The sequence below is a fragment of the Carica papaya genome, chromosome 4 (assembly GCF_054855325.1).
Source record: "Carica papaya isolate Zhongbai chromosome 4, ASM5485532v1, whole genome shotgun sequence".
In the NCBI taxonomy this organism is placed as follows: Eukaryota; Viridiplantae; Streptophyta; class Magnoliopsida; order Brassicales; family Caricaceae; genus Carica; species Carica papaya.
Genome location: NC_142312.1, coordinates 30,865,206 through 30,891,633, shown reverse-complemented (window position 1 = coordinate 30,891,633; position 26,428 = coordinate 30,865,206). Strand labels below are relative to the sequence as shown.

The window sequence follows — 26,428 nt, the reverse complement described above, 5'->3', positions numbered from 1 at the left end:
TGAATATACATTTGACGAAATTTCTTTACGTATTTGTTTATTTTCAAATACCAATAGTGGTGATTTTTCATTCATTATTTTATTTTTTTGCTTTTTATTTAATTATTTAACATCATTATGCATTATTATTTTTTGTTATTTATTTGACTACTATTTACTATTATTGCTTTTTTAAAAAAACTACATTATATGTATAAAAACAATTAACAAAATAACAATTGACAATCATAATACAAGAAATAACAGTGACAAAGATTAATAATAATAAAATCAAATATACTTAAAAAAATAATAATTATAAATAGTTATATTTAATAAAATATCTCTAAGATAAATAAACATATAATAAAAATTTCGACTTCTCATCTAAGTAAATAATATATGGATCATACTCTAATGGGTTTTTAGCCAAAAAAATTATTATTTAATCTAAAATTAATATATATTATATTATATTATATTCAATATATATAACTTTGAGTAAAGTGTATATTCAAATTAGGAATTTTAAGAATCATTTAAAATGCTATATACAATTTACCAATTGTAAATCATTATTCAATGCATTGACCAATTAAAGAATAAGCAAAAACATAAGACTTTGAATTAGTCCCCCTTGGTTATTATTATTATTATTATTGTTATTATTATATGTAATGCCCACCAAAGTCAATTCAAGGTAACATTTGGCTGTAGATCAAGACACTTACCTTAATAATAATAATAATAATACAATGTTTTTAATACTATATAATATTATATAATATCAATATTAATATTAATACTATATAATATTATATAATATTAATATTAATATTGATATTATATAGTATTATAAATCATGTAAATAGAAATCCAATTATGAGTGTAAAGGAATCCAAGAAGGATGATGGCATCTTTCTACAAAAAATATATATATATATATGTATATTTATATGTATATTATAAAATAAAAAACTGACATATGCTCTGTTTTACAAACAGAATTCATTAAAACACAGAATATTATTACTTTTTTTAATGTCTTAATTTTTTTTTTTTGAGTTTTAGTTTTGCATAATATTATTATATAGTAATTATGATTTAAATCAAATAATTTGCATTTAATGAATATTTCTAACAATAATATTCATATAAAAATACACACGGTTAAAGTGATTATACGTACACTTACGTGAATATATAGAACGGTTGAAAATTAATATAGAAATTATAATTTATTTTATTTATTAATTTAAATTTAAATAAATTTTTATTTTTAATTATATTTAATTTATGTTTATTTTTTAAATATTATATAATTAGTGAGAATTTTATTTTACGATATTTAATTTATATTTATCTCTTAAATAATAATATATTATTTTTTAAAATATTAATTTTGATATAAATTTATTTAAATGTATATTAATTTGTTAAATTTTTAGTTCGTAAAGTCAACGAAAATTTAAGTTTTTTTCATCCAAAAAACTATTACGATAACTTAATTTTATATTTTTAACTAGTAAAATTATAATTAAAATTTTTTTTTTTATTAAAATCTAATACAACAAATTAGATATATTAAACTACAAAATATAACTTACCCTCAAACCCTCATGTCATAGTAGATTTTTTGTTAGATTTATATCATAATATATTCTTATATATATATATATATTTATATGTGTGTGTATAAGTGTATTAAAGTGGGTATGGCCCAATTGGGACATAGATTAAAAAAGATGATGGTAGAGAGGCATGTCTCTTGAATTAATCAAAATTGATTTCAAATGCTATTTTGTCCAATTTCTTTTGACAATTTTCTTCTTGTCACACTTATTTTATTTTATTTTGGACCTATTGCACTTGAAACTTGAAACTACTTCTTGTAGGGTACCTTGTATATATCAATTATTGATTTATTTTCATGGTCTATATTTTATATTGCATTTTTTAGTGGGACCAAAACCCACAAAATCTTATGTGTGGGTGCACCAAATACATTTATGTAGGGTCACTTGATGTGATACACACATATATATATATATATACATACATATATAATGGCCCCAAAATATATGTTTAAGTAATATGATAGGATGGTTTTCATTGTCATGTTTTTTTGGTTTTTGTTCTTTAAATGTACCATATTATAAGATAAGATAATTAAATAATTAGGTTAGTCATTTGATAGGTTGTACAATTGAATATGTATAATTAAGATTCTCTGTCAAGAAAATAAGTATAATATAATTTTTAGCCATGGGTTTGGTGGTGTAACACTTTTTATTAAAAAAAAAAAAAAAAAATCATAAATTTTCCAACCTATTCAAATTTTATCTATATGTATATATATATATTAAACCTATTCAAATTTTATTTAATTTGTTATGAGTAAAAATAAATCATAACTAAGTAAATTTTATTTATCTATTCAATCACATAAAAATGTACTTGTATTACCATATAATTAATTAATAAACAAATCAAAAAACACTTAATTTAAATTAAACTTTGTGATAAAATTAAAAATTTATGTTATTTTTCTCCCAAGTATGCACAAAATATTAAATAATCCAATAAATTAAACAAATAATCATACATGGGTACATTATTTTATACAATGTTTTTGGTGGGTGGTGATATTTATAGATCATTAAATATATATATATATATATATATATATATATATATATATATAACATAACATAGATAGAGATTGGTGTAATTGTTTGAAGGGCCATTAAATTCCTCCAAACTTCTTATAATTTCTTCCAATGAAGTCTCTGTGGATTTTATTAGGATTCAAAACTCTTAAGGTTGCAAGAAATCACATATATAGTATTTTATTTTTCTTGATTTCTAATATATACAAATATAGATATAATATGTGTATATGTATATGTGTATATATATATATGTATGTGTAATGTAGTTTTTATATTCACTCAAAATTGATAAGACCAACAATAAAAAAATAAAATAAAATAAAATGACAAGACAAAGCTTGCTTTTTGGAGCTTTAGGTATGTGTCTTGTCTGAACTGAAAGAGTTGACAGTTAATTTAGTTTTTATTTTGTCAGCCATAATATGAATTTGGTTTGACTTGCTTTATTTTCACTATTAGGAAAAAAAAAGTTTTCCTCTTTACCATCAATAATTATAAGCGGGGGATAATATTTCGGGTCTAAAATTTAGTTCCGAATTAATTTTGAAAAATAAAATTAATATATAAAAATATAATTTTTAAATTTATAAATATTTATTTAATGTAAAAATTAGGAAAAAATATGTGGATGATGAAATTGAAAATAATTTTAAAAAAAAATTGTGAAAATTTAGATTTGTTGAGTATTTTTGAAAGGAAAATAGAAAATTAGGAGGTCATGCTGACAATCCGCGTGTCTGTGATCGGTCGGTCGCGATTAAATGCGATGAACGGTCCGGATCTGTTCTATCTTTAAATGTGATCGTACCGTCCAAATCAAATTGCGATAAACGGTCTAGATTTATTTTATCTTTAAATGCGATTCGGACAGTCGAAATCAAACGCGATGAACAGTCCATATTAAAGGGAGACGAGTATAAATATCTCACTTCACACCGAACCCTAACCCTAACCGCCAGCCCCCCCTCCCCCCTCCCCCCTCCCCCCTCCCCCCTCCCCCCCCCCCCCCCCCGCCAGCCAACCGCCGCTGTACCGGAGCCACCTCTGACCGCCGAAAAAGGTAAAAAAAAATTTATTCGCTCAAAATTTGATTTTGAACACCCCTATGGCCAAATTGGAGCAAAAAGATTGATGGATGAGTCAGAAACCGCGGGTAGAGCTCGGCGGTGCCGACGCAGAAAAAACTAAAAATTGATTCCGATGAGGTCATTCCCGATTCCTGTTTCATGCGATTTTTCTACAATTGTATTCACCATTTTGTTTTCTACAGGTTGACCGAAGAAAAATACCAAATCGCGAAGGTGAGCCGGTGGAGCAGCTGCACCAGAAAACTCTGCCGCTGGTAAGTTTCTGTTTTTCGATTTTTTTCGGCCAACCGAGACTCCTTAACGTGTTTTCGCACATGGATGAGTATAAAACCAGTCAAAATTGACTACAACTAGCCAAAAACGGCCAGTCCAAGGCAAACCGCCGTCGTACTGGAATTTTAAAATTAGCCAGAAAAGGTTTTTAACACTAATTTTTGAGTTTTTGGGGTATTTATAGGTACTTGAAGTGTGTTTCAATTTTCGCAGAAAAATCTAAAAAATCTGGGGGTTACCAATAAGCACAACCGAAAGTTTAGTATTTCAGACATCGATTCGAGTAAGAATCTCTCACCTTATTCCCTATCATAGAATTGAAGTTTAATTATAAATAATACGGTATTTTGCGTAATTTAGAAAATATTGATTATTAATTACAAGTTACTAATGGAGATAGAACCAGTTATGTAACGGCCCCGGAAATATTAAAATGAAATGAATATTTAAATATATCGAATGCGGAAGCGAGATCAAAATTTCAGTTAACATCCCTTACACGAAAAACCAAACAAACGTACTTAAAATATAAAAGGTTAAACTAACTAAGAAAGAAAACTCGAAAATAAACTATGCGTATGACTACAGAGTCTCTAGGCATCCCCTTCGTCGTCCTCCTGCGGAACGGGCTCGGGAACCATGTCTTCCTGATCTGAAATGGTTAATTAAGGAGTGAGCTACACTAGCCCAGTAAGAACATCACGATATCTCACCGTCACGGAGATAAAGGTGGGTAGAAAACCACAAAAAGACCAATGGAGCATAATTTACAACAAAACCTTTTATCAATAATAAAACTTTTACCATCCACTTACCTTGGTGGAATTTATGAAAACAATATGAGAAAAACAATAACATTATCATAATCATTGAATAATCTAAGCTGTAAAACATAACACTTATCACGCCTCTTGTAATTCAATCATTGTACAACATATCTTTTTTTTTCTCATTTACCAGCCTACTAGTATCCGTGGGGGTCCATAGGGGTTCCGCTACCCGTTAACCTTTAACATTCATAATCAGTTTCCGGGGCCGTCCCCATACCCCGTCCGGTATGGGCGCCAAAACCATGAACCTCAATACCCCGTCCGGTATGAGGGTGAAACGGGCCGTCCCCATACCCCGTCCGGTATGGGCGCCAAAACCATAAACCTCAATACCCCGTCCGGTATGAGGGTGAAACGGGCCGTCCCCATACCCCGTCCGGTATGGGCGCCAAAACCATAAGATCTCCATACCCCGTCCGGCATGTGAGACCACAATCCCGGTAGGGTTCCCTACGGACCCGGTCCGTCCACCATCTCCCAGGATATCTAGTCAGGCTGACCCCATCATACAATTATCAGTCTATACAATGTTTCATTTCCCTTTTTCCTCAATAAGCATCATCAATTCACATTTAAACAAGCAAATCGTAATTCATGCCGAACAGACAACATACAGTATCAGTTCTTCAGTCATTCAACCCATAATTAATAAAACAGTAATATATGCATTCGAAACTACAAAATGAACACATCAAACCCCATAATGCATTTAAAGCTGTAAAACATGCCAAATAACAGTAAATCATCAATCACACTAGACTCGGGCTCCATTAGCAACCTTAAGCAATTTCACACATGCGTTAATTCAAGAAATACCGTTTTATCATTTTGAACTTTAATACCGTGATAGGAAATAGGGTGAGGGGTCCTTACGTGTTTTCGAGATCCGAATACGATTCACAGTGCGCCTGCAGGCCGTCCCTAATTTTCCCTGAATTTTTTCCGGGGAACTGAAACACACTAACAGTACCTGCACGTGTTCCAAAAAAAATCCAAATTAGGCCCAGGGCCCCTTTCGGACCAAATCGCAACTCCGGCACGGCGGCTCCGCCGTGCTCCGGCGACGGCGCCGCTGCTGGCGGCGGCGAGTCGCCTCGGGTTGACTGTTTTCGGCCGTTTTCGGCCGAATTCGGCCACACTCGCATTGGTCCTTGTCAGAAAACAACCCTAGGGCCCTCGGGGGGCCAAAAAATCACGGAAAAACGGAGCTTACCGGCGGCGGCGCTCTCGGGTGCAGCGGCTCTCCGGCGAGGTTCGTGTTTTGGTGATTCGGCTCCGGTCAACCTGTAGAGAAAAGAATGGTGATCACGGTGATATAAAAATTGCATCGAACGGAGGCCGGGAAGGGCCTCGTCGGAGGCAAAAACCGAGAGGGGGCGCGGCGGCGCCGCTGGGCTTCGGCCGCGTATTCCGGCCGTTTGGCCAGGATTTCGGCCTCGATTTGGCCATAGGAGGAATCAGCGGGGAAAAACGAGTCGGGGGTATGAAATTTACCTCAATCGGCGGTCGGAAATTTCCCCGGTGCGGCGGCGAGTGGCGGCGGGTGGCGGCGGTCGGCCTCTGGTTCGTCTTCTCCGGCGAGCGGCTGGCGGCTAGGGTTTTTGGTCTGGTGTGGAGGTTCTATTTATAACCCCTTGCCTTTTGATCACAGCCGTTCATTTCGTTTTAATCTGGGCCGTTCGTTTTTGATTGAATCTGGGCCGTCCGTGCGTTTGAATCTGGGCCGTCCGATCGCGTGATTGATCTGGGCCGTCGGATCGCACCCACGCGGATCGCCAACGTGGCTCCCTTCGGAGTGACGCGATCTTGCCACGTGGCAGGCCCTGGTTGGCCGGGACTGCTGACGTGGCTGCTGACGCGGCTGCTGACGTGGCCCCCCCCTTTTTTTTTTTTTTTTTTTTTTTTTTTTTTTTCCTCCTCCTTTCCGGGTGCTACAACTCTCCCCCCCATAAAGAAATTTGGTCCCCAAATTTGCCTCATTACTCTTGATCAAACAGATGAGGATATTGGGCCCTAAATTCTGATTCCAGCTCCCAAGTCGCCTCCCTAGGCGTGTGGTTCTGCCACAAGACTTTTACAAATGATATTTCCCGGTTACGGAGTATTCTGCTTTCTCGGTCTGTGATACTGACCGGTACTTCTTCATAAGACAAGTCCTCTCGGAGTGAAAGCGGTTCATGAGCCACGACATGAGAAGGGTCCGGATTGTACTTGCGCAGCATAGATACATGAAACACATTGTGAACCCGGGAGAGCTCAGGGGGCAGTGCAAGTCTGTAGGCAGTGGTACCAATCTTGTCTAAGATTTCAAAGGGTCCAATGTATCTGGGGTTTAATTTTCCCCTTCTGCCGAACCTACTAATTCCCTTGAAGGGGGTGACTTTAAGAAACACCCGGTCACCTTTCTCAAAGGCCAGGTCTCTCCTCCGGGTATCAGCATAGCTCTTTTGCCTACTCTGAGCCGTCTGGATGTTCTTCTTGATCTTAACTATCTTGGACGTGGTTTCTTCCACCAAATCCGGGCCAAACAATCTTCTATCGCCCACTTCCTCCCAACAAATCGGTGACCTGCACGGACGACCGTATAGCGCCTCGTATGGGGCCATGCCGATGCTTGCTTGGTAACTGTTGTTGTAGGCAAACTCTATCAGGGGTAGATGGTCGTCCCAATGGCCTCCGGAGTCAAGGACACAAGCTCGGAGCATATCCTCCAGCGTACGGATTGTCCTCTCTGACTGTCCATCGGTTTGGGGGTGGAAGGCAGTACTAAGGGACAGCTTTGTTCCCATAGCTTGCTGGAAACTATTCCAGAACCGAGAAGTGAATCTGGGATCCCTGTCGGACACCACTGTTACTGGGACCCCATGCAGTCTGACTATTTCCCGGACATACATTCTTGCCAACTTGTCCAACGAATCAGTCATTCTGATGGCCAGGAAGTGGGAAGACTTAGTGAGTCGATCAACAATTACCCATATGGCATCGTGTCCCGATCGTGCCTTGGGTAGTCCCGATACGAAGTCCATGGTGATGTGTTCCCACTTCCATTCTGGAATCGGTAAAGGCTGAAGCAACCCCCCTGGGCGTTGATGTTCTGCCTTGACCTGCTGACATACCAAGCACTTAGATACAAAGTCGGCTATATCTCTCTTCATCCCATTCCACCAGAATCGGGGTCGCATAGTTTGGTACATTTTTGTACTTTCTGGATGCATGGCGAACCTTGAACTATGGGACTCTGTCATGATGTCTCTTTTTAATTCATTGTCGTCTGGGACACACATTCTGTCCTTGAAACGAATCAATCCGTCGGCAGAGATCTGAAATTCTGAGTTCACTCCTTGTTCTGCATCCTTCTTGCGGTTTACTAGGGCAGGGTCGACTGACTGGGCTTCCTTTATTCTTTGGATTAACTCGGGTTGGACTGCTAGGTGGCTCAAACATGTGGCCCTCTTCAGATCTTGCAGTCGAACCTGCTGCGTAGCCCCAATGGACCTGCATTCCGAAACCATCAGATGGGCTAGGGTGCCTGCACTCTTCCTACTGAGGGCATCGGCTACTACGTTGCCCTTACCTGGATGGTATAGGATGTCACAATCATAGTCCTTGAGGAGTTCCATCCACCTTCTCTGACGCATGTTGAGATCCTTCTGAGTGAAGATGTGCTTCAAACTCTTATGATCGGTGTAGATCTGAAAGGTCTCTCCATACAAATAATGGCGCCAGATTTTCAAGGCGTGTATGATTGCGGCAAGCTCCAAGTCATGGGTAGGATAGTTCTTCTCATGATTCTTTAGCTGTCTAGACCCATATGCTATAACCTTTCCATGCTGCATCAGGACACAACCCAGGCCCAGATAAGAGGCATCACTATAAACTGTATACCCTCCTGATCCACTCGGTAGAGCCAGCACGGGGCAGTAGTCAGTCGCTTCTTCAATTCTGAAAAACTCCTTTCGCAGTTCTCATTCCAATCAAACTTTGCATTCTTCTTTGTGAGTCGGGTTAGAGGGGCCGCTAGACTGGAGAACCCTTCGACAAACCGGCGGTAATAACCCGCCATCCCTAGGAAACTGCGAATTTCCTTAACTGTTGTCAGCCTTTCCCAACCAAGTACCGCTTCAACCTTTTCGGGGTTCACCGACACCCCTTCCTTTGATATAACATGTCCTAGGAAGGCGGTTTGCTCGAGCCAAAATCCACACTTGCTCAACTTTGCATACAACTTCTTTTCCCTGAGTACCTGGAGGACTTGGGCAAGATGATGAGCATGTTCTTCTCTACTTTTTGAGTAGACTAAGATATCATCGATGAACACGATGACAAATTTATCCAAAAACTCTCTGAAGATTCTGTTCATTAGATCCATAAAGATGGCCGGGGCGTTGGTTAGCCCAAACAGCATAACCAAGAACTCATAGTGTCCGTACCTGGTTCGGAATGCCGTCTTGGGGATGTCTTCTGCTCTCACTTTTACCTGATGGTAACCTGATCGTAGATCTATTTTAGAAAAGACCTGTGCACCCTGCAACTGATCGAAAAGGTCATCAATCCGGGGGAGAGGGTACTTGTTTTTAATTGTTACCTTGTTTATCCTTCTATAATCAATACACAGCCTCAACGTTCCATCTCCTTTCCTTGCAAAAGTAACCCCGGCATCCCATGGGGAAATGCTGTGTCTAATGAAGCCACTGTTTTGTAGCTCAGTGATTTGTTTCCTTAGCTCTTCCATTTCGATGCGGCTCATTCGGTAAGGAGCTACCGAGATGGGTTGGGTTCCTGGCTGTAAGTCTATGGTGAACTCGACCTCTCTGTCCCCTGGTAGACCGGGCAGTTCATCCGGAAATACGTCTGGAAAGTCTCGGACTACTGGAATCTCTTGGATACAAACTTCCTTCTTGGGTTTACCTAGTTAGGGAAAATACAATATCAACGCACTGGGAATTAAGAAGAAAAAAGAAAAAAAAAAAAAATTTGTCATTAGGGAGAATCAGTACCGAATAATTTTATTAACTTGTAAATGGCTCCTCGTTGGGAGGATTAAATACAATCTTTTTATTAAAGCAGTCTATGGTGGCGTGATACGCCGCCAGCCAATCCATTCCTAGGATTACATCAAAATCCCCTGTGTCTAACCCTATCAGGTCTACCCTCAATTTTCTATCTGCTATCTCCACGGCACATGCCCTGTAGACAACCTCTCTATGAAGCCGGGGTCGATCAAGGAGGGAGCGGGGTCCCGAGGTAAAGGAACTGGGGCCGGCTGAGGGTGAACCGGGGGACCCTGTGGTGGCGCCTGCTGATGGGGTGGGGGCACTGGAATATGCTGTGGCGGCGCCTGCTGGTACCGTGGCTGTGGTACAGGGTCGTACCGCGGCTGTGGCGCCGGGTGGTACTGTGGAGGAACAGGCTCCTGCCGGGGTGGCTCGGGATCAGCTTGCTGTAGCGGGGGCTCAACCTGCGCTAGCGGAGGAGGTCCGGGTAACTCCCTTCTCTCCTCTTGCCTTTGCTGGGCAGCTACGAGAGCCTCCACCATCTCAAATAGTCTGTCTAAATCCTCCCGAAGCGAATTATCTTGGGCCGCTTGGTTTAGTGGGGGCCTTCCTCTCCTCATTCCCGTGTACTCGTTTTCACAAGGAATGATTGAGTAACGATATATCGGTGAGTATTACTCTAAGGCATTATTGTGTAAGGGATGGGTCCGAGGAAATGCGGCTCTGATACCAACTGTAACGGCCCCGGAAATATTAAAATGAAATGAATATTTAAATATATCGAATGCGGAAGCGAGATCAAAATTTCAGTTAACATCCCTTACACGAAAAACCAAACAAACGTACTTAAAATATAAAAGGTTAAACTAACTAAGAAAGAAAACTCGAAAATAAACTATGCGTATGACTACAGAGTCTCTAGGCATCCCCTTCGTCGTCCTCCTGCGGAACGGGCTCGGGAACCATGTCTTCCTGATCTGAAATGGTTAATTAAGGAGTGAGCTACACTAGCCCAGTAAGAACATCACGATATCTCACCGTCACGGAGATAAAGGTGGGTAGAAAACCACAAAAAGACCAATGGAGCATAATTTACAACAAAACCTTTTATCAATAATAAAACTTTTACCATCCACTTACCTTGGTGGAATTTATGAAAACAATATGAGAAAAACAATAACATTATCATAATCATTGAATAATCTAAGCTGTAAAACATAACACTTATCACGCCTCTTGTAATTCAATCATTGTACAACATATCTTTTTTTTTTCTCATTTACCAGCCTACTAGTATCCGTGGGGGTCCATAGGGGTTCCGCTACCCATTAACCTTTAACATTCATAATCAGTTTCCGGGGCCGTCCCCATACCCCGTCCGGTATGGGCGCCAAAACCATGAACCTCAATACCCCGTCCGGTATGAGGGTGAAACGGGCCGTCCCCATACCCCGTCCGGTATGGGCGCCAAAACCATAAACCTCAATACCCCGTCCGGTATGAGGGTGAAACGGGCCGTCCCCATACCCCGTCCGGTATGGGCGCCAAAACCATAAGATCTCCATACCCCGTCCGGCATGTGAGACCACAATCCCGGTAGGGTTCCCTACGGACCCGGTCCGTCCACCATCTCCCAGGATATCTAGTCAGGCTGACCCCATCATACAATTATCAGTCTATACAATGTTTCATTTCCCTTTTTCCTCAATAAGCATCATCAATTCACATTTAAACAAGCAAATCGTAATTCATGCCGAACAGACAACATACAGTATCAGTTCTTCAGTCATTCAACCCATAATTAATAAAACAGTAATATATGCATTCGAAACTACAAAATGAACACATCAAACCCCATAATGCATTTAAAGCTGTAAAACATGCCAAATAACAGTAAATCATCAATCACACTAGACTCGGGCTCCATTAGCAACCTTAAGCAATTTCACACATGCGTTAATTCAAGAAATACCGTTTTATCATTTTGAACTTTAATACCGTGATAGGAAATAGGGTGAGGGGTCCTTACGTGTTTTCGAGATCCGAATACGATTCACAGTGCGCCTGCAGGCCGTCCCTAATTTTCCCTGAATTTTTTCCGGGGAACTGAAACACACTAACAGTACCTGCACGTGTTCCAAAAAAAATCCAAATTAGGCCCAGGGCCCCTTTCGGACCAAATCGCAACTCCGGCACGGCGGCTCCGCCGTGCTCCGGCGACGGCGCCGCTGCTGGCGGCGGCGAGTCGCCTCGGGTTGACTGTTTTCGGCCGTTTTCGGCCGAATTCGGCCACACTCGCATTGGTCCTTGTCAGAAAACAACCCTAGGGCCCTCGGGGGGCCAAAAAATCACGGAAAAACGGAGCTTACCGGCGGCGGCGCTCTCGGGTGCAGCGGCTCTCCGGCGAGGTTCGTGTTTTGGTGATTCGGCTCCGGTCAACCTGTAGAGAAAAGAATGGTGATCACGGTGATATAAAAATTGCATCGAACGGAGGCCGGGAAGGGCCTCGTCGGAGGCAAAAACCGAGAGGGGGCGCGGCGGCGCCGCTGGGCTTCGGCCGCGTATTCCGGCCGTTTGGCCAGGATTTCGGCCTCGATTTGGCCATAGGAGGAATCAGCGGGGAAAAACGAGTCGGGGGTATGAAATTTACCTCAATCGGCGGTCGGAAATTTCCCCGGTGCGGCGGCGAGTGGCGGCGGGTGGCGGCGGTCGGCCTCTGGTTCGTCTTCTCCGGCGAGCGGCTGGCGGCTAGGGTTTTTGGTCTGGTGTGGAGGTTCTATTTATAACCCCTTGCCTTTTGATCACAGCCGTTCATTTCGTTTTAATCTGGGCCGTTCGTTTTTGATTGAATCTGGGCCGTCCGTGCGTTTGAATCTGGGCCGTCCGATCGCGTGATTGATCTGGGCCGTCGGATCGCACCCACGCGGATCGCCAACGTGGCTCCCTTCGGAGTGACGCGATCTTGCCACGTGGCAGGCCCTGGTTGGCCGGGACTGCTGACGTGGCTGCTGACGCGGCTGCTGACGTGGCCCCCCCCTTTTTTTTTTTTTTTTTTTTTTTTTTTTTTTCCTCCTCCTTTCCGGGTGCTACAAGTTATTTATCATTATTTATCATGTTTTAACTAATTGATTGATTTTACAGTTTTAAATGCATAATAATACGTTGGAGTTTGTAAGATGATTTAGTTGTGCTTCTTTGATGCATGTATTGCTTATTTTACGTGATTTATAGTTAAATTGTGAAACTAAAAATTAAATGTAAACGAAAATTTTTTGAGTGAATGAATGATAACATTACTGGATATCCTGAGAGATGGTGGACAGACCGGGTACATAGGAAACTTTATCGTAAACATTACCTCATACCAGATGGGGTATCGAGAATTGGTATTTTGGCGCTCATACCAGAAGAATTAGAGAGACGACCCGTTTCACCCTCATATCGGACGAGGTATTGAGGAATGATATTTTTGACACTCATACCGGACGAGGTATGGAGACGACCGATTAGTGGACAATGTTGAGTAAGGGTTCACGTATAGTGGGGACATCCCTATGGACCCTCATGAATACCAGTAGACAGATAAAAAGAGAAAGTTGTTGTTCTGGTTAATTAAATATGAGATTATGATGTTATTTGTGTTATTACCTGTATATGTCAGTTTTGAAAATCTTGTTATGGTAAGTATGCAATAATTGATTTTATTGATAATAAATGAATTTACTTAAATTGAGAGTTTCATTAGTTGTTTTTATAATTTTTACCGACATTCATTTCTGTATCGATGAGTATTGTGACATTTTTAATAGGTTAGCGTAGCTCACTCTTTCATTAACCATTTCAGATCAAGAGGATTAAGATCCAGATCCTGATCCACAAGAGGGTTGCGAATAGGATGCCCAATTATTTACTTTCTATTTATTTCTTTGATTTTTTGTTTATTCATTTAGAATTGTCATTCTCGTAACCCTATTGGGTATTTTAAATTATTGTATAAGAAATATAAACTCTAACTTTATTATTTCGCTTCCGTATTCAATTTGTAAGTTATTTTATTTTAAGTTACGGAATGTTATAATATATATACACACACACATTTAAAACCTTAACTGTGGTTATGAAAATATTGCTTTTAGTGGTTATTAAGGTAATTTGCCCTAATTTTTATATATTAATTTATATATTTTTTAAATTTTTTTAATGGATGAGTGTATTTTGTACTTCAGATATTAATAGTAGTTTCAAAATTTTATTTTCAAATATTTACTAACATAAAATAAATATGGATGTTACATTAATACTTACTCCATTGTTATCCAAGTTATAAGAATCCATATGGGTATAAATTAAATGTTTTAAATTTAATACATTATAGAGAGGGAATGTAACACCCCGTTTTTTTCCTTTTCCTTTTTCCTCTTTTTACGTCTAGGCATAATTAAAAACAACCAATTCCATAATCAAATCAGTCATGCACATAGAAACATTATCACGATATCAAATTCAATGGTCAAGATAAACCTACAATCATGTACGAGACATCGCATACAATACAACTGTACTCACTATCTACACTACTATCAACTTTTACACACTCAATTCTGTTAAAAGAAAAGAAAATCTTTATCATGTTGCTCTATACACTAGGTTCAGACGCTAGCAACTTCGATCCGAATTCCGTTCCTACATCATCTGTAAAGAGTAAAGAGTGAGTCCATATAACTCAATACAGTAAAAATCAAATTACAGGTGTGAGATGCAACAATATAAAACCCCATTCTTCTACCAATATTTCATTACTTAACCTAAGCCCCCCTTACTATCACTATGAGGCTACTCAGGGCTAAAGCTCACCCTGGTATCCCAACGATCATACCTATCCAGGGTTACCGTCCCCCAACGCCACCCCAAGCGTGCCAGCATTGTCACCCACCACCAAAATCGGTGACCACCGTCCGCCTCTCGACCTTTACTAGGCCACGCACGCACACCATTATCATTCACTCTCGTCACCAATATCGACGACCATCATCCACCTACCAACCCCTATCGGGCCACGCACATACACACACTGATCATTCTCTCCTGTCACCAACATCGGCGACCATTAGTCACGTCTCGACCACTAATGGGCCACATACGCACACAGTTATCATTCTCTCCCGTCACTAACATCAGCGACCATTAGTCACCTCCCGACCACTAATGGGCCACACACGCACACAGTTATCATTCTCTCCCGTTACTAACATCAGTGACCATTAGCCACCTTTCGACCACTAATGGCCCACACACGCATATCGTTACCATTCTCTCCCGTCACCAATATCGGTGACCTAGCCCCCCGTCCATTAGAATCTCCCAACTAACACCACATCGATGGCCAACCTACTCTCTCTACTCGTAGCCACCAAGGTCGGCGTTTCCCTCTATAGTGTATCAAGTAATACTTAACCTACGCACAACCGTAAATTTCCTTTGCCGACCACAAAGGCACGACCACCTATGTATAATTTTCCACTATGCACGCTCCACAAGTCTCCCTTTCTTACTCTCAAATGTCCCAGCATAACTCTACTCCCAACCCTGTTTTCCTTTCCCATGCTTGCATTAATCCCAACCTCCCACTGCTCCTCGTTTCCCCCTCCACCTGCGGCATACTCTAAGTGTTCCCACTCCCACCGCTTTCCCCCATCCATCACAGACTCCACTCACGCTGCCTACTCCTCATCTCTTTCCCCCTTGTTGCTCACCCGGTCCTACTCTCTCCCAAGGCTCCAGCAATCACACTCCACTCCCTCATAGACCTCACTCACGCCACGAATCCTTTTCTCTCCCAGCCTTCACTCACTTCGCCTCCTTACCTCTCTCTCGGACTTCATTCTCACCGCCATCAAATATTTCTCTCTCCTCCCGCGATGCTCACGCAGGCTAGCTCCCTCTCACGCCTCACTAACACCACTACTCTTTCTCTCTCCTCCCTCGATGCTCACACAGGCCAGCTCCCTCTCATACATCTCACTAACACCTCAAATCCTTCTCTCTCCCAGCCTCCATTCACTCTGCACCCCTACCTCTCTCTCGGACCTCACTCGCACCGCCATCCTCCTTCTCTCTCCTCCCGTGGTACACACGCGGCCAACTTCCTTCCACGTACCTCACTCACCGCACACTCACACCCTACACGGCCTCCTCCGTACACCGCCACCTCCATAAGCATACACCAATCCACACCACACCTCCAAATTTCTCATTCGCATTTCAAATACTAAATCTACACATGAAATTGAATTTTTACCGTACCTCCCATTTCCATCTTCCTTTATCTTGCCGATCGCGCTATCACCGTCTGCGGTCTCCTTTTCTCTCCCATCTCGCTCCTCTCTGCTCCGCTTCCCTTCTCTCTTTCTGGAAGCTTCCTTCCTCTATTCTTTCTCCTTCCCGCAATCTTCTTTCTCTGTTTTTTTCTTTTTCTTTCCTTTCCCGTTCCCTATTTATATCCCACTAGTTTTCTCAAAACGACGTCGTTTTCTCCCTTTTAAAATGACGTCGTTTTTCTCCTCTTCAAAACAATGTCGTTTTTTCCTTTTTAAAACGGTGTCGTTTCTCCCCCTCTTTTTTTTTCCAGTTATTACAAGGAAACTGGTGTGTTAAATTTCTGACAAATCACGCATTCTCTGCCCCTCCTGAGCTCCATTTCCACGTCACATTTTCGCCGATCTAGCTCAACTCACCAGAGAACGATCTCGTCAGTGTTTCTTAACCTAAAATATGTATCGTTTAAGTTTTGTCATATTTTCTCTCCTTTATTTTATAAAAAAAAAAATTAGATTTTAAAAAAAATATTTTTATGAGTGAATGTATTTTGTACTTTGCATATTAATAATAGTTTGAACGTTTTATTTTCAAATATTTGTTAGCATGAATGTGGATGTTACATTAATAATAAAAATTGACATTCATATATATATATATATATATATTAATTAACTTTATGGGGATGTTTAATTTGTTACAATAAATAAGTTTGTCTCAATTTTTTTTTAATTCCAATTTTCAAACATTTTTTAATCGGAGGGAATTATTTTAAATTGAACTAATATATGTACATGGGTGTGTGTATAGCCATTGACCTATACATACATAGTTGTAAATTTGTAATGTTAATCACCTAAAAAAATGAAGTGTAAATAATTTGTACAAAGAAGTTTTTTTTTTCCTTGGGTTGTATTTAATTAGAATAATTAAATTATAGTACCAGAAAAATATAGTTTACTAATTATAGATAATAAGTATTACAACAGTTCCTAATTAGGAAACTAAATTTCTCAATTAGGAAAGTGGCACCCACAAAAAGGAAATTAAGTGGGATAATAACATCACATTTTTTTTTTTTAATAAATGATAAAGAAATGGAAAGTAAGTCTGCAGGTTGACTTTTTCTGGTTTTGAATTGAATTTTTAATGCACGATGTTGACTTTCAAAATCCAGGCTGGGTTTAGAGTTATAGCCGTATAGGTGTAATTAATTAATTATGGGATCCAATATTTGGATTATTTTATTTTAATTTTTTAACAAGAGTATTAATTAATTAAAATATTATAAATATTTTAAAAATTAAACAATTATTTATCTAAAATACCCGATAATTATAAAAAAAAATAAATAAATATTTTTGAAAAAAAAAAAATTAACTTATAAATATATATATATAATAAATGAGATTAGGAGGAGTCAAAATTTAAGTTAACAGTGATGGGCTGGATTTATAGCACGTGGAAAGTGTGGGTTTTTACCATCTATTTCCGGCCCATTTATTACTAATTTTCGAGTTTTTTTTTTAAATATTTCTATTTTTATTTTCGGAAAATAATTTTCTGATTTTATCAACATAGACAAAAAAAAAAGGAGTAGATATTTTTAACAATTTTTACAATAATTTTAATTTCGCTAATTTTTTGTCAAATTTCGTTAATTTCTAAATCGTGTTTTTTATTTTATTTTATAGAATTTTATTAAATTTAGTATATTTTTTTTGACTAATTTTTTGTTGACTTTTGCTAATTTCTACTATGTATTTGGTATTAGTGGAAATAGTTGGTGTGTGTGTTAATTTAGTGAGGGAGAAAGCAACATTTTTGTAGCTTTATAATATATGTTATACATATAACTTAAAATTAATAGGGTGTATAAATATAAATATATATATATATATATATATATATATATATATTACTATTCTTATGGTGGTCCGTATGGGAAATTTTTTTTGAAATACAAACAATTTTCAAAATCTAACGAAAATTTTGGATTCAATCTAAATTTGACCCAACATGGTTTATCGTATATTTATAACTTTCTTGATTATGGCTATTCGCAAGTGTTACATATTATATTATTTTAATCATATATTAAAAATAAGTAATTAAATTAATTTGAATATAAATTTTAAAATATGATATATGTAATTTAATAATATTAAATTTACGTACGATATTAAATTTTATGATTTATAATTTTTTTTTTTAAAGGGAACAATGAATTCGATGCAGGCATTGTAAATGTTATGATGATTTTGCTTTAATGTTATATGATGGTTGATATTATATAGTTTTGGATTATAATATGTGATATTTGATAATATTTCATATGTGTGTGTATGTATATATATTGTATTTTGTAATAGATATATATATATATATGTGTGTGTGTGACGGTTGAAAATTGTGATATTAGATTCAATTAATAGTTAACAAAAATGGGTTAGTGGTTTGAAAAAAATTGAAATAAAAAAATAAAATAAAATTCTAAAAAAGAATTCCCGTTTCAACACAGACGAACCGGTACCAAAACCGAAGAAAAAAACACCCAAATATCTCTCTCTCTCTCTCTGTTTCACTTCCCACACAAAACATCACCGAACCCGAACTTTCTCTCTCAGAATCCAATACCAGACGCGTTTAGGCTTTGAGTTTCTCTTTGTCCACCATCGGATCTGAGTTTCTCTCGAAAACCCACGAGCGATCTTCTCAAATTTCGGAGATAGGGAGCCCCCAATTGTGGAGTTGGGGGCGAACCCAGTGAGTTCGAAGTAAAAAAAACATTGGAGAAAACCGGAGGTCGGAGACGAAGAAGAAGTTGAAGGGGAGTAGTGGGTTGTGATCCGTTTTGGTTATATTTTTGGCAGGGGCATTTCCCCAATCTGAAATGGGAATGCCCAGGCACCCAGCAAGACGTCCACGATGAGCAGGCAAAACGACGAAGAAGACGAAGAGAACGAGTGCTTCTACGAGTCCCTCGATCGGATAGTCTCCTCTTGTTCCTGCTCCACTTCCAACTCGGATTCTGACTCTGAGCACAGCAATTCGGACTCGCCCACCTCAACTCATGACCCGGCCACCGACAACGATCGCGCCAGCCCGTTTCCTGTCCCCAGGTTTCCCATGGGTGTCACCAAGTTTGATATATGGATCTCCGAGCCCGCATCGGTGTCCGAGAGGCGTAGCCGGCTCCTGCGAGAAATGGGTCTCAGTGGCGACCCGGCTCTCTCGCGGTCAAGGCCCGGATCGGAAATCGACTGCGTGAGTGTTGCTGATTTTAGCCGATCGGCTTCGTCTGATCAGTTGAACCCGCAAGATCACAGAAAGACTTCGGACAATGGCAGTGGTGTTGGCGAAGTTTCTTGCATGGTCCGATCGAAATCAGACGGTGCAGCGAGTTGCTGCGGCGGCGGAAAGGGAAATGGTAACGATGACGATCGAGGTCATCAACTTCAGCGTAACTCTTGTTCTCATTCGTGTTCATTCTCTCTTTGTTCTTCTTCAATTCTTTCTATTCGTTCCCTCGCGGAGACTGGTAAACCCAGTCCCGCTCTTGTAAATAATAATCGTAACCAGAACTATGATCATAATGATGATGATGATGATGATAATCGTGTCCTCGATGAGTCACGGAGCAGCAAGAGCAATGACGGATCCGTTGCCAGTGGTGCATCCCAAAATAAGCCACCCTCAGGGAAGAACCGTAGGCGGGTTAACGACTCCACTAGTTTGAATGGTAGTGTAGGTGGTAACTCATTATCTCTATTGGGAAATGCGTGTGGGCAGGGAACTGTTGAGGATTTGGACTGTAATGGGATGGAGATCGTTAATGTGAATGAGCAAGCGTGTACTATTAAGAATCTAGATAACGGGAAGGAGTTTGTGGTGAAGGAGATTAGGGAAGATGGGATGTGGGACAAGTTGAAGGAAGTGGGAACTGGCAGGCAGTTGACTATGGAGGAGTTCGAGATGACTGTTGGGCACTCACCAATTGTACAAGAGTTGATGAGGAGGCAGAACGTGGAGGATGGTTCTAAAGATAGTTCTGATTTGAACGCCAATGGCAGTGGAAGTGGGGGGTCGAAGTCGAAGAAGAAAGGGAGCTGGTTGAAGAGTATAAGGAGTGTTGCGAGCAGTGTGACAGGGTATAAGGAGAGGCGAAGCAGTGATGAGAGGGATACTTCATCAGAGAAAGGTGGGCGGAGGTCAAGTTCTGCAACAGATGATAGTCAGGATGTTTCATTTCACGGACCAGAAAGAGTGAGGGTTCGTCAGTATGGGAAGTCTTGTAAAGAGATCACGGCTCTTTACAGGAGCCAGGAGATTCAGGCTCATAATGGGTCTATTTGGAGCATCAAGTTTAGTTTGGATGGTAGGTATCTTGCGAGTGCAGGAGAGGATTGTGTCATCCATATTTGGCAGGTTGTGGAGTCAGAAAGGAAGGGGGAGTTGTTGGTGGAGAAACCAGAAGATGGAAATTTAAATTTGTTGCTCATGGCCAATGGATCCCCAGAACCAACCACAATGTCACCCAAGAGAAGAGGGAGGACATCTATAGGTCGAAAGTCATTAAGTTTGGACCAAATTATGGTGCCAGAAACTGTTTTTGGGCTCTCAGAAAAACCTGTTTGCTCATTTCAGGGACATCTGGATGATGTGCTCGACCTATCATGGTCCAAGTCTCAGGTTAGTTATCCTCCTGGAATCTCCTTGCTCTTGCAATCAATATGTACCAATATTTGCCTTCTTGAGTGTTAGTATTACTTCTGTAACGGTCGGATTCTGGACTTATGATACAGATATTGTTTAGAATTATGAACTTTCTGCCTTTCTTGAAGGGTCATTCATTATCTGGATCATTTCTTTCTTTTCGTACAATGTGGGTTCCTCTTATGTGAAATTTGAAGTTACCTGCTATTTACGTATCAACCTGTTGTTTTGGTTAAATCGGTAAATGTTTTGAAGTAATTGGAGCAAGATTTGCTTATTCTCATGTGGATGCTTTTCTACGCCTTTGTAAGTTCAGAAAAATTTTGAAAATATAAGAGAAGATTTAACTGATTGAGTTCAATGAAAATTCGAAGATGCCAAATAGTGGAAGCATTTGAGTTCATCAATTGAGTTTTTCTAGCGATATGTAGGAAGTCTAAGAACAATTCTAATGTTGCATATTTATGTCTAAATTGATCTGTTTAGTTCACCTACTGGAATCAGTAGATAGCTGGAAAAGGAGAAAGTTGAGTAACTGTCATCATCTAAAACTGGAGAACACTGACCAATCTGGCTAAATGTGAACATGGAATCCTGCATGATGGATGCTTTTGTTGCTCTAAAAATTTTGATTAGATATGTTTCAGTTGTAGTTCACATTGATGTGATCATGCATAAAAAGGTGCAGCTATTCTTCTTCCTTAGTTACTTCAAAGAAATGAAGTAGGCTTTCTCAATTCTCAGCTTAATAATATCTTTTAACTTACAATAATCATTTGGCTCTGCCTAATATTACTTCCTTTGAATTTGGGGTATGGGTGGCTAGGTACTAACATAGAACTTGATAATATGTTGATGCAATTGAAACTAAGATCTGGTGGTTAAAATTCAGAACTAGAAGTATGTAGTGTTTCCCGGCCAAGTAATGTTAAAGTAGTATGATATTTGGTAAGCAATACTGGCTGAGATAACCTTTGTACCTGGTTGGAAACATGAACCACTTCTACAAATTTAGTAAGATCCATAGTGGCCAACAGAACAACCTCCTTTCCCCAGAAACATGGTGGGATTTAATTTGCTTAATTTAATTGTAGGAAGCATGTTGCAAGTGGCAAGATGGGATTAGAGATAGTGCTTCTGTGTTCTTTGAATACATTCTAGTTTGACAATGGTTTATTGCACACAGAAAGTCAAGTACGTGGTAGACTGCAGCAGCTTGTATTTACAATGGAGTGTTTCGGCTGTGATTCATTGAAGCAATTAATCGGCACTTCTTTGTGCCCTTCTAGTTTAGAAGCTTCAAATATTGCTAGGAATGTATGTTTGCCTGCCCAATTAAGGTGCTTTATCCCACACATGATGGTTAGAGAGAAATTTTATGAAATGGTTGAACTTAAACCACAGCAGACCAACAATGGCTTTTGATTATTTGCATTTAACTCTTATGGATACATTAGCTTTACAAATTGTAATTTAGTTATTCTAAAAAAAGGGTCATTTAATTATTCTTCTTGAATTGAGAACCACTTGTATAACAACTTCCCCATCTCCTCTTAAAAGTTTCCCTCTTTTTCTTTCAGCACTTGCTTTCATCTTCAATGGACAAAACTGTTCGGCTATGGCATTTATCCAGCAAGACTTGTTTGAAAATATTTTCACACAGCGATTATGGTAAGTAGTATCCTGTTAGTTTCTGTGTATAATTACGAATTTCAACTCTGTTAAAGTGAAAATGCTACTGCTTGGAAATCTCCCAAGGGTGCATCCCTTGGTTTACTTTAAACAGTTCGACTCTTTTCTCTTACAAAGGAAAAAACAGAGTTTGTTTCTTTCTAGCAGAAAAGGAAAACATCTTGGTTGAGTCAGTTTGGTTCAATTGAAAGATTAGGGTTCTCTTTTTTTCCTTTAAAAAGAAATGAAGAAATAGAAGAAAAATAATGAAGAGACAGAAAATAAATGTTGATACAGAATTACAGTTCAATAGTATCTTTGGACAAATAACTTTCTTGTTTGTATGTCTGTTGCCCTATCTACCAATTAACTGAAGCCAGCAATGCTAAAGTGTTGGTTTCCTCTTTTCCTTTCTTTCTTATCCAAAAAAGAAAAAGATAAATACATAGAAAAGATAAGGGCTTTTGTGAGTGGTTTATATATGCTAATCACACTTTATTTTTATGGATCTGCCTTACACAGTTACTTGCATCCAGTTTAATCCTGTTGATGATAGATACTTCATTAGTGGATCCTTAGATGCTAAAGTTCGTATATGGAGCATTCCCGATCGTCAAGTTGTTGATTGGAATGATCTGCATGAGATGGTCACGGCAGCCTGTTACACACCAGATGGTCAGGTTGGACCATGTTAACATTTTCTTTATCTGTGTAACATCCAGAAAGTATTAGGCCGTAGATTAAGAAATTTTTGTTTATTTTTTAAGGGAGCACTTGTTGGTTCATACAAAGGGAGCTGCTGTTTATACAACACATCTGGTACAAGCTATAAGTATTTTTCTCCCTCTGTGTGTGCATATATATTTCAATAATGCACCTGTGCTGGTTGTCCTGCTGAGTCGTAATTGTATTTTTGATGTCTATGTATCATTTCAGATAACAAGTTGCAACAGAAAAGTCAAATTAATCTGCAGAATAGGAAGAAGAAATCTCATCACAAGAAAATCACTGGGTTCCAGGTACTTAATTGGCAGTATATCCATATCAATACTTACAAGTTACAATTATCTATCAATCCATGCAGGAAGGGTTATGTTCATTTTTCTTTTAACTTGTAATTTCTATCTTCTGCATTAACTTTCTTCCTAGTTTGTTATTATCCCTGTGGTTGTTAACTGGTAACTGAAAACAGTTTGCCCCTGGAAGTTCATCAGAAGTGCTCATCACATCTGCAGATTCACGAGTACGTGTTATTGAAGGTGTTGACCTGGTTCACAAGTTTAAAGGTAAGAAACATGTATCTCTTTGTTCATTATTATTTATAGTATATATTATGTGTGACTATAATTTAGACATTTTTTCTTCGCCAGATGCTCTTTTTTGTTTTGGTTTACAATGAAATGAAATACTTGTTAAAGATGAGCATAGCAATGTAAGAAAAACATAGACTACAATGAATAAGACTTTGAATGATTGATTACATTCTGACATCAAGCTAAGCATTCTATCAAAACTTATGGTTCCTGTAACTTATCAAGTCCTGTTTCATGTTATCTGAAATTTCAGTATGAACTGGCATGTCTGCGGCATATGATTTCATTTATATACAATTCTGTAAAGTCATAAAGCTGGTGATAAAGTCTGATGCTTTTAAGCATGTATGAACTGTGCTTCCATACTCAAGATTATGTTGACAGGATAAGCTGTGTTTCCACACTGCCCATTATTTTAACAGGATAAGCTGTGTTTCCACACCAGAATTTTTTGACAGGTCAAGCTGTATGTATTTTGACAGGGTTTCGCAACACAAATAGCCAAATCTCAGCTTCCCTCACTGCAAACGGGAAATATGTGGTCTGTGCTAGCGAGGACTCCTATGTGTATATTTGGAAACATGAAGCTGACTACCGACCCAGCAGAAGTAAAGGTGTCTCTGTTACTCGTTCATACGAGCATTTCCATTGTCAAGATGTGTCTGTGGCTGTACCTTGGCCTGGCATGGGTGACACATGGGGGATGCACGACGGCCATTCTGAAGACCAAAATGGCTTTGATAATAATCTAGATGAGGTCTCCACAGCAAACCATCCTCCCACTCCCATCGAGGAGCTCTGTGGTAACGATGGCTCACGACCGGCATCAGGGTGCACCAATAGTCCACTTAATGGGATCATTTCAAGTGCAACGAACAGTTACTTCTTTGATAGAATCTCAGCAACGTGGCCCGAGGAAAAACTTCTTCTAGCTACTAGGAATCGTAGTCCTTACAGCAGCATGGAACTCTCCAACGGAATGAACCCTAACTTGTCGGCCTGGGGTATGGTGATTGTAACTGCTGGGCTCCGCGGCGAAATCAGAACTTTCCAGAATTTTGGATTGCCGGTTCGACTATGAGCGTTGGGAGTGTTGGGGGAGGAAATGAGTCCTTCCCCTTTGGTTGGAATTGTACAGAGAGATATTGGGTGAGATTTGTAAGATTAGCTGAGTTTAAATTTTTTCTTTTGTGGTTGTGCCCATTGGATGTGGAGATGGATTTGCTGTCTCTTGTGGGCACTGAGGAAGTATAGATTTGTTTAAAAAGAAGAAGGAAGGAAAAAAAAAAAAAAGAAAACTACACTGTGAATTTTAGAAGCCGATGTATTTCTGAGATCGGGAATTGTAGAGTTTTATGAGCATGGCAAAGGGTTACTGAATTGAAAGGAAAAGAAATTGAAATTCTTTTACAATTAATTGTTAAGTCTCATGCATTCTGGTTTGGAAACTCTCTTTTGATCGACCAAATATATAAACCATATATATTATATGTATGTCTTAAGTAGGTTCAACAGACAAATTTTCTTTGAACATACTCTCAAATGCAATAAGTTTATTATGGTCTTGTATGCCAATTAATGTAAATTTTAGAGACCAATTTTTTCAATACTAGTATAATATATCTCTTAAACTTAATTACATATATAATTTCAAATGGAAAATGGTCCAACAAATACTTTTGGATTCAATATAATGATCTTTTAGGGCCTTAAATATCGTTAGACAAATTTTTTCATAAATTATGAAATCGTGAACTTTTTGATATTATTGTGTAAATTTTTACAAACTTGAATTTTATACTTATTTTTATTATAAATATCGTGAGCAATAATTTTAAACGTGTAAAGTTAAAATTTTTTGTTATTATCGTATCGTTCTTTCTCAGAGTAAAAAGATTTGAAAAAATTTACTTTAAAAGGATTATTAAATTCAATTTAGTGGACATTTGAAGTGATCAACATTATGAGTTTATGTATTCGGTGTTGGTAGCGATTTTATTTAAAAAGCACTAATAGTTCAATATTATTGTACAGATTTTTATTGATATACGAAGAAAAAGAAGAAGAAATGTTACGTTAGCTATTAAGGTTGATCTTGAAAAAACTTATGACCGATTAAGTTGAAACTTCATTTAGGATACCCTTTGAATTGCGTGGCTCCCTCCTTGTTGGATTAACTACATGCGCATGCATCAAAACAACGACCGTGAAGATCAATATCAACAAGAATTCCACTACCCATTTTAATTTGTCTCGTGTTTTTAAGTAGGGTGACCATCTCTCGTATCTTTTTTTTTTTCATTTGAATGGAAAGACTTTTATATATTATCTAAAAGAAAATTATAAATGAGAATGGAAACCCCTTAAAATGAGTAGAACTAGTCTTACATATCTCATCTTTCTTTTAGAGATCTCATATTTTTTTATGTAAGCCTTCTACAATTAAATACTCACTATTAAAACTTATTTTGATGTGTTTTATTCTTCTTTTAATAAGAGAATTAGGACATCATAAACTCGAATTTTATTTTCTAGGAACATTAGCCACGGGACTGCTTCCACTTTGAGCGACATGAG

The 26,428-nt window shown here is 38.6% G+C and overlaps 1 protein-coding gene and 1 long non-coding RNA gene across 2 annotated transcripts; one reads left to right on the top strand and one right to left on the bottom strand.

The window, feature by feature from the left end:
* Positions 1-10,860: 10,860 nt before the first annotated feature.
* LOC148266553 (uncharacterized) lies at positions 10,861-12,900 on the bottom strand. Its single transcript, XR_015818728.1, has 3 exons — positions 12,487-12,900; positions 12,206-12,276; positions 10,861-11,962 (listed from the first exon to the last, which is right to left on the bottom strand). It is a non-coding gene; the product is annotated as an uncharacterized LOC148266553 (long non-coding RNA).
* A 5,755-nt stretch (positions 12,901-18,655) lies between these two features.
* Positions 18,656-25,268, top strand: LOC110812274 (Transducin/WD40 repeat-like superfamily protein). The gene is made up of 7 exons (XM_088218972.1): positions 18,656-20,843; positions 22,448-22,538; positions 23,061-23,218; positions 23,306-23,357; positions 23,475-23,557; positions 23,731-23,824; positions 24,334-25,268. The coding sequence occupies exons 1-7, from the start codon at positions 19,080-19,082 to the stop codon at positions 24,930-24,932; spliced, it is 2,841 nt and encodes a 946-aa protein (XP_088075098.1). The 5' UTR covers positions 18,656-19,079; the 3' UTR covers positions 24,933-25,268.
* Positions 25,269-26,428: the final 1,160 nt, after the last annotated feature.